Raw genomic sequence first — 8,936 nt, 5'->3', positions numbered from 1 at the left:
TTAAACTTACTTTCTGCCGCTCAACAAAGCGGGAAGGCAAGTTTTCATGTCAGCGACTTACGTTTTACGTCCTCGATGCGCGCGTTTTATGTTCTAGAATTTTCCAAATGATCTGCGAAACAACTATTGCATATTGAACCCTAAAACGGTGGAAAAATCTAATTGTCACTCTTCGTTATTCGATGCAACAGTATCCTTTGATTATTTTTACGATGCTCAGAAGTTTACGAGGTAATTTTTTACGCATTTATAATATTCAACGGTCCGAGTAATTTTGGTGCAAGGTTAGAATTTACAAATTCCTTAATACTGCCAAACGAATTGTGTAATTAATTTCGGATAACTTGTCTAATAATTAAATATGCAAACAAAATGTATAAATCAATATTATTTAATTCAGGAATTATACGAGTAGTCAACGATAAATAATGAAAAATATATTACTAGATGGCCGCAAGGTGGCGTCATAACAATAACTGTAAACGGCGGTTGGACGTTTACAATCTTGGCTTGTTCGTTTTACCTTAAAAACAGTGTTTTCAACGAAAAAGTTACAAAAGATCAGTCAAATTTGTTTATAACTGGTCTACCGTGTTGAGTGCATTCACTAACTAACATTGCACGCATTAATTTGTTTTATTATCACAGACTGAACATGAAGGTTACGATAAAAAGTGAGTACCCAGATCAGGACTTGGTATTTTTATTTATAGTTTGTTTGAACATTTTTACATGGTAGTTACTGGCGTATCTCATTAAAATTTAACTTAAATTCGTTGTTTGCGGTTAATGTTGTTCGTTTAAAACACGAATCGTTGCCTGTAGAAATAAATGATTACCGCAAATTATTTTATAGGTTGGACCGGTGTTGCCACCTGGCGTTGGATAGCAAATGACGATAATTGCGGTATATGTAGAATGCCTTTCGACGCCAGTTGTCCAGATTGTAAAATTCCTGGAGATGATTGTCCGTTAGGTAAGTTAGATTCTATATTTGTATGCAACTTAAATTTATTAAAATTATTACAATTTTTTATAATAATTACAAATTATTACAATCGGTATCGAACGAATGGACAAACAATAACAACGTTTAATAAAACGAATAAACGGTTCGTAAATTGGCGCGGTAGCGTCTGCGCAGTCGCAAACGTTAATATCGATCGGTGTGCCGAACGAAACGGATCCTTACGTATATCGTACACGACATACCGTGTTCTCACGCGCGCGTACTAACGCGTATTCGCGCGTGCCAATGTAAACGCAACAAACTCTTGTTGTCGGTGGTTAGAGAAAGCACAAGGTGCGCGTGTCTGTCTGGTAATCGAACCGTTCTTCGATAAACACGATTCGATACTGTTCCAGTCTGGGGCCAATGTTCTCACTGCTTCCACATACACTGCATCATGAAGTGGCTGCACTCTCAGCAAACCAGTCACCTTTGCCCGATGTGTCGTCAAGAATGGAAGTTCAAGGAGTAGCTACTGGTTTGCCGATGGTCCCGCAGGTGTCAGCACGCAACGAATAATCAGGTAACGCTTACATCCTGTACCGCGTATCTCGGGATAATAGGTTTACCATCGAACTCGCATCGTTTCAATGGAAACGCGTTCGCTCGTTTTCATTGTTCCCTTCGCCAAGTTGCGTGTACGAGCGCGTCTCTTCTGACCTTGCGTTTTTCAGGTTCACCGATTTCTGCAAGTTGTAACGCTGTAAGTTTTGTTGAAGAAACGAAAGAACTAAATTCGTAGCAAGTAAAATGTATAAATGTATAGCGTGTTCCAAGTTTTAATTTAACTGGAAACAAATTATCAGTTGCCCCAATGGGTCGACTCTATCGAAACGAAGTTTAACGCCGAATAAGCTAGACTAACGTCTAAAATACAGTGTGATAATGTAATTGAAAATATTTTAGCGTCCACGAGAGGTAGTCGGCGAAATTAGAATTGTAAATTGTAACTTTGGCACTGAGTAGCCACTTTTGCATCGAATTGCAAAAACAACGACGCGTTTGAACGCGGCAACGTGGTTCTCGTATCGCCTGCTTACGTAATAGTTTTCCTCGACTACTCATCGTACGAACACGATATGTACTATGAACGAAACTCGTCGATTCTGCATTATTTAATACCATACGGTTCACCCGTTGCATTTAGCGTTCGTTTTTCGCGTATCTGTTTCCTGGCCTACGTACTCTCTTATCTACCGGCTGACAAAACTATCCGTCTGCTATCCACGCGTGTAGGCGATCGACGCGCGAAATCTATCTTTTCCCGCTCGTGCGGCCGTCGAATTAAGCCGATTTCACGAGTGAAATCATCCTTATTCGATGGATCGTCGACGCGTGATCCTTCAGCTCGTCAAATTAACAATTCATTCTCCTCGATACACCACAATGCGAAGACGTTGATTGGATCAGTACACGGATGGATTAGGGTGAAAGTAGAACAAGTAGCTCTTGTCTACGTTGGGAAACAGACTGTGAAGAAAATTTAAATGTACGCGTACAGTAATGTAACGTAACCGTTGTTACACGACGATTATTTAAAAGTATGAATAAACGGCCATCGTGATGTCACCTTTTCCAACCAAAGTGATTTGCATAGGAAGATTGTAAACATAGACGCATGACGCGTATTAGCAGAATATAATTGGCGAAAGTAAAACTCGACGAAACGATAGGGTACATCTTGTTCGATCTAACATTTCGAGGGAATATCGGGTTATAAGAAACAATGCGGGTCAGCAGGGGTTCTGGATGTAGCGTGTTGGATTCGAGTGGAGAACGGTGAGCGTTCGCGAACCAAGGAGACCTAATGGGCTCCTTCTCCTTCCTTTACCCTTTCTCGTTTCTACTGTCGTACTGGTTTTCCTTTTTCTTTCTTCCGCGTCTCCGCTCCCTACCTGAACTACTCTCTCACGCGATATTATAAGAGGTAAGGTATAAGGAAATCCAAAGAGCGTAGGAATGAAAAAAAATTTCATTCGAAAAGAACGGAATTACGAGACAGAAGACGCGATCTTTTAGCATCTTTAAAGATTTCTCGTCGGAAACGAACAACTCGCGTTTATCTTTTCATCCTGTTTGTCTTTAACGCTCTCCATTCACCAACCCGTCTCCATTATACCACTTGCCGCTCGATCTGCTTTTATTCTTGGTCTTCTGGTATCGCTCGAAATACCACGAGTTGTCCGTATTTATACCACGCGTATTTTTCTTTTCTTTGCTCTGTTCCGTGCTCTGTACACGTATATTGTTTAGGTTACTCAACCCTTGCCGCAGTTCGCTTCTCTTCCATCTTCGTCACACCGTTCGTGTAATCGCGCCCAGTGTGCGCTACACACACATATACTTTCTCTCTCTCTCTCTCGCACACTTGCGTTCAATTACTCCTATCTTGCTTTTTACGGTACCCCTTCCTTCCCTCTTTATCTCTATTTCTCTTTCTCTCGCCCCCTCCAACTCTTCATTCCCATTTTCTCTTCTTTTCTACGGTACGCGTCCAGAGAGGTGTGTTCGAATCGCTCGTAGATACGAGATGTTTGAATCCTCTTATCACAGGTATTTCTACAGGTATTAAGATTAACGAGAACGTAATATAACGAAGATCGCTGTAAAGTTTAATTAACGTCGTCGCAAAAACTTTCCGTTTCCCCTTTTTTCTTTGCCAGTTTACGCGATCGTTTCGGTTCTCGATTCCCTCGATTTCCGTCTCGCTTCGTTTCTGTGCGGCGCGTCCTTTAGCTGGCTCGCACACGTAGAGCGGCGGCGGCGGCGTCGCTGGCGGAAGAGGAGGAGAGGTGGGTGCAAAGCTGTACGTATGCACTGCCTACCTGATGCCTCGAGAACTCGAGTTAGAGCTCGAGTCAGTCACGTGGTCTGTTGAACACGAAGGATGTTGTGGGATCGCGAAGTCAGTTAGCGGCAGTCCGTTGTACGGGCAAGCGAGAGAAACGGAACGGAGCAGGCACGCTAGCCTGGTGGACCATTGGTCAAAGGGAAGGGGAAAACACGATGGAGGAAAGAGGAACGAGGTCTCGGAGGACAGAGAATAGAGAATAGAGACGATAGCGAATCGAGGATACTCCGACCTGCAAGCAACATTTCGTGTTCGTTAGAATTGTCGAAGAATAAACGGGTGTAAACTATGTGAAAATTGTTGTTGTGAACGGGCAACGGACGGAGTAGCTGTTTAAAGTACTCGAAACAACGACTAGAGTGCTAATTTGACTCATTGCCTTGGCGCTTTTACGGTGTAACGTGCCGTGGCGAGACGTACAATAGCCGTGGAAATATCCGTGGAAAATATCCGCGCGAAAAGCGAACATAGGAGAAAGTAGGCTGTAAAGAGAAGTAAGGTTGAAATTCCTGTGGAAATAAAAATAAAGGGAAGGAATGTATCTGGTCGGTGAATCGGCTCGGCGCACCTGACTGTTGGTAACGCGTGTTCGGCTTGGTTCGCCTCGGAGTTCCGTTTCGCACGAACAAAGCTCCGTTTCGTGGCAAACGCGTGGCGCGTTGGGTCACGCTCACGCTCTACCGTGAAAATCGTATCGTCGCATCGGCAAGGGCCACATTGCGTCTGCTAACGATGCACGCATCTACGCCGTGACTCAACCCGCGACGATTCATCGTTACGCGTTCACGTAACCTCCTGCTGCTGTTTGCTCGGATGGAACTATCACGGAACCAAAGATAATCATTGTCGTTATCTCGAACGACCTCGATTCGATTTGATTCGATACGATTCGTCTGACAATTAGATCGAACGAACATGTTTTCGTAGCGCGAAAGGAATTCGCGTTGAGGTGCAATCGTTGAAGAGTAGCTATCGTAAAAAGATAAATATGCAATTGGCAGCGACGCAGAGAGCACACCCGCCACCGGTACCGCCACGACCGAGTAGGCAGGTGGTCGCAGAGGCCCTCAAAAGATCGCCAAGGCCGCCCTGTCCGACCAGGCAGGCACCGCCGCCGCCCAACGCCAAACCTTGGAGGTCCGATCGAGAACAATCGGTCAACAGTAAGCAGCAACAGGTGTGCCCGACCGCTGGACGAACGGTCGTCTACGAGTCGATTAAGGAATCGTCAGGTTCGAAGGAAACCAGCGACGAGAACAACGATCACTCGGCTAGAATCGTGGTTGAGAAGGAAGCTGGTCGGCGGGCCAGCGCGAGTGAAAGGTGCGACGAGGAGGAGAATCGTCGTGGAAGAAATCCACCGCGGGAAAGGCGGCACCGAGCCGTCCTCGAGCAACAGCATCGTGAAAATCCTACCGAACCACCATCCGAACGATCCGTCGATCGTCCCAGTTCTAATCTCCGAGAGAATTCTTCCTCCAGCGATTCCACGTTCAAAGATAGACTCGACCAAGACGAATCGGAGCGCACGAAACAGTGTAAAGAAACGACCCAGTCCTCCGACGCGAGAAACGAGAAAGAAGAGCCGTCTAGGAAAACTCCTGCCAAATCGAACGTGTCCTTTGACGACGAACGTCTCGCTCCGTCCGTCAGTCCAGAATCCAGCGGCGAAAAATCGAAATTAAATCAGGAAAATAAATTCGAAAGTCGACCCGCGCCCACTCAAAGGTCCTGTCTCGCTAAGTATAGAGATTCCGCGGCGAAGAAGAATTTGGACTCGCGGACAAATACAGAAGATTCAAGGACCAACGAAAACGTTGATCAAGATCGTTCCATGGTGGTCGTTGTCAACGAATCAGACCGTAAAGCTGAACCGAACGATCTCGACGGCGATGGCGGCCTCTACGATGACGACGACGGCGACGATGACGACGAGGAAGAGTACGAGGAGGAGGATCGCGACGGTGAAAATATTCATCGACAAGACTGGCTGGAAGCCGGTGTTCCCTATTCGTCCACGCAGATCAGGCTGTCAGGCGACGACGCCGACAGAGTCAACGGACTTGATCGCTGCGAGAACGAGAAAGTCGGTGATCTTAATATCCTCAGGTAGTAAACCGATCAGAAAGTGGAAAAATTTGTACAAAGAAATTATTCGCTCTACTTGCACGGTAGTAGACGAGAAGAGAGTACGCCGTTAGCAAAATGTGTTCCTACTCGCGGTTTATCATTTTCGTTTTCTCACGGAAACAATGTTTATTCGATGCGTTACGTTAACGGGCATTGAATGAGCGCGAAAGCGGCGGAAACGTCGTTACAAATTCGTTTCATACTGACGCGTTAATTATCGCGAAAAACCGCGATGCCTGTATACCTATTACGAGAACGAATGCAACCATCCAGTGGTTCGATCTACGACTTTCTCGAGTTACACTATACGTCTTGTCGTAATAATTTTAATTACACCTCGAAATATCCACCAATGAGAAAGGATACACTTTTCTTCTTCTTCTTCTTTTTTTTTCTATTGCCTGGTGACCCACATTGTCGTTGTTTGTTTTTCTTTTCTTTTTCTTTTATAAGAAGATCGCTGAAAGACGCGAAAAATCGCGTAGAATAAAAGAACGGTTCGTTGAAATCTCACGTGTTTCAGCTGGTAGGCGATTGATTGGAGATCGAGCGATTCTATCGAACGAGCAAATAACGGTGAATCGGTGTTCCGTTTTTGTACTTTGAACGAAACTTTCGCCTTTTTCAGTATACAAGAGAGGATCGCGATGTCTTCCTTGCAAGGTCTACCGCCATTACCGAGGAGCCTGAGCGGATTTAATTTGACCGGTGGACGAGGCGAGGGTTGCGAACCACCGCCACCGCCCACTAGATCCTCTAGTAAAACGCAAAGAGGCGGTAAAGCTTCGATTCAGTCGTCGTCCAGGCCATCACCACCTGCCAGACAGCTCACCACCTTGGATACTCAACTGGCTATACTCAGGAGAGAAATGGTGATTGTTGAAGGCACACGCTTTTCCATCAAATCGTTGCAACCAATCTTCCATTGCTGTTATTACTTCCATTGATGTTCGTTTCAAACTCTGACAACTTGCCTTGATTAAAATAATTTGAAGATTCAAATGAATTCTTCAGCCAAATAAAATATCGATAGTTTGAAGAGATCATTATCTATAATAGGCAGCGTTGGTCGTTCATTGGTTAATACAAAGTATATTTATGAACTAACAGGAAAATTCCAAGGATTTGCATATAACGACGTAACGTTTCTATAAATGGAACGCTAACATGATCAGAGAGTATCACTGATGGCCTCTTGGCATTCCTCTGGCTACTTTTTTTTTTATTACTTCCTTCTCGACATTTCTTCTGTCGATTTCGTCAGACTGATATGTCACGTTGTCAGGATGTTTGTTAAGTTTATCGATAAATTTGATTCCCTATCCATAGAGATAATAACATGTAAATGTTGTAGTAAATGAATCGATCAACGTTTGACGAAGAACGTGTCCGCTGAAAAGTTAGGCTAATAGTTTAATAGTAAATCCAGACACGAAGCGAACTGGCACAGCCGCTCCCACGCTGCATTCCCTCAGGCGTGACCTCCCCTCTTTCACTCTTTTTCGTGCCCGCTCTCTTTCACCTTCGTTCCTTCTACTTCTACACTCGTGCTCCTCTACTTGTTCTTCTGCTTCTTCTTCTCTCATTTCCATTCTCATTTAGCGCGCCTCTCCTTCGTTCTCACGTCCAGCAAGTTGTTACTTTCCACTAGTCAATTTTCAGTTGTCTTTCTTTTCTCGATTACGTTAACGCGTGGCATGGTATCTTTTCAGTTTGGACTTCGACAACTGGATCTTTCTTTGCTCTCGCAACTATGGTCCCTGAACGAATCAATTCAAGAATTTCGGCAACTATTGCAAGAGCAAGAAGACAGAGCACCGTCTCCTTCGCCAAGCAGCGAAGAAGGTGACGACACTTCCTACGGAAGCCATCCTCCGCCACCACCGAGAAGACCGGCTCCCGGTGTACACCTTCACAGACCGCCTAGGCCACCGAGACCACCTAGACCGCCTCCCAGCGACGAGTCACCTTCGAGCGAAGAATATGGAGCCGTTTGACGCTGCGCTCGAGCAAACTGTTCGCATTCCAGAACGTCCCCGTTGCTACGTTTCTAAACCATCGTTCTTTAAACCCCATTGCGCGTTACAGAGATCTATCAGAGCTCTCGTCGAAGATTGCTTTTAGGTAAAATTGAAGAAAATCGATCGTTTCTGTAGAAATCAAATGTAGCTTTTGGAATGCGATGTAACGTATCGTTACGAAGAACTTGTTGGTGTTCGAAGGTACCTGGAACATTTCCTTACGGAAACATCGCAGATTCCGTTGTTCAAAATACGCGTTTTCTGATTGCAGTTAATCATGCGACGTGAATTCTATAGATATTAGATATTTAAAAAAAAAAAAAAAAGAATCATACCGTTCGTTGACCCACGAAACTATCAATGTCAATCCAAAAAAACAACGATCCTCTATACATATACATATATTATATATAGATATAGATATATATACATATATCTCGTACTAGATAAGGGTAAAAGTTTATTGTCCTAGATGAGAGAACTATTTCAGTTCCACCTACTCTTTTCTCTATTTGTGATAGCAGTCGAAGGGGCCTTTGATTAACTATAAATAGATATTTCTTTGTACTAATTAAGATTTTTCCGCGATCATTGGTTAAAAGACAGCTGCAGAGGATCCGAGCCTACGGCACGAAAAACGGCTAGTGAGTTCCAAAGAATCGTGTTCAAAAATCCTCCTCTCTTCCACGTTTCTTCAATTACGCTATTACGTCCATTACAATGTTTTCTTTCTTGTTCGTGTACGAACGATTGCGCTGATAACCAGTCAATAACGATCGTTCGTATTACAATATGACCTGAACAGATTTATATAAATTTTAATTCGAGTGTGTAAAGTTAATTAAGGAAGGAATCGAAAAATGCAAATAAAAGATAATGCAATTTAAACGGAAAACGGCAACGTTTACGTCGCACCCGTGACCTT

The 8,936-nt window shown here is 44.1% G+C and overlaps 1 protein-coding gene across 4 annotated transcripts; it reads left to right on the top strand.

Moving 5' to 3' along the window:
• Positions 1-89: 89 nt before the first annotated feature.
• LOC114872633 (nucleolar protein dao-5-like) lies at positions 90-8,906 on the top strand. Of its 4 annotated transcripts, none has more exons than XR_003788803.2 (5): positions 90-231; positions 448-674; positions 857-976; positions 1,366-1,532; positions 6,619-6,704. XR_003788803.2 is itself a non-coding variant. In XM_029180025.2 (3 exons), exons 1-3 carry the CDS (start codon positions 4,849-4,851, stop codon positions 7,985-7,987), a joined length of 1,650 nt encoding a protein of 549 aa, XP_029035858.2. In that variant the 5' UTR covers positions 3,768-4,848; the 3' UTR covers positions 7,988-8,906. The 4 variants fall into 4 exon arrangements, 2 of the variants coding, with proteins under 2 accessions (XP_029035859.2, XP_029035858.2); XR_003788802.2 differs by having other exon boundaries at positions 401-674; XM_029180025.2 differs by lacking the exons at positions 90-231; positions 448-674; positions 857-976; positions 1,366-1,532 and adding exons at positions 3,768-5,969; positions 7,703-8,906 and having other exon boundaries at positions 6,619-6,862.
• Positions 8,907-8,936: the final 30 nt, after the last annotated feature.

Source organism: Osmia bicornis, chromosome 3 (assembly GCF_907164935.1).
Source record: "Osmia bicornis bicornis chromosome 3, iOsmBic2.1, whole genome shotgun sequence".
NCBI lineage: Eukaryota > Metazoa > Arthropoda > Insecta > Hymenoptera > Megachilidae > Osmia > Osmia bicornis.
The sequence above is the reverse complement of the archived record's forward strand: the minus strand, read 5'-3'. Positions and strand labels throughout refer to the sequence as shown.

What these genes read in the sequence shown, in the direction of transcription:
- LOC114872633 (XM_029180025.2), top strand. Translation starts at nt 4,849, where the DNA reads ATGCAATTGGCAGCGACGCAGAGAGCACACCCGCCACCGGTACCGCCA. An exon ending in GGTGATCTTAATATCCTCAG is followed by an intron (nt 5,970 to 6,618) that starts GTAGTAAACCGA and finishes CGCCTTTTTCAG; the next exon opens with TATACAAGAGAGGATCGCGA. An exon ending in CTATACTCAGGAGAGAAATG is followed by an intron (nt 6,863 to 7,702) that starts GTGATTGTTGAA and finishes GTATCTTTTCAG; the next exon opens with TTTGGACTTCGACAACTGGA.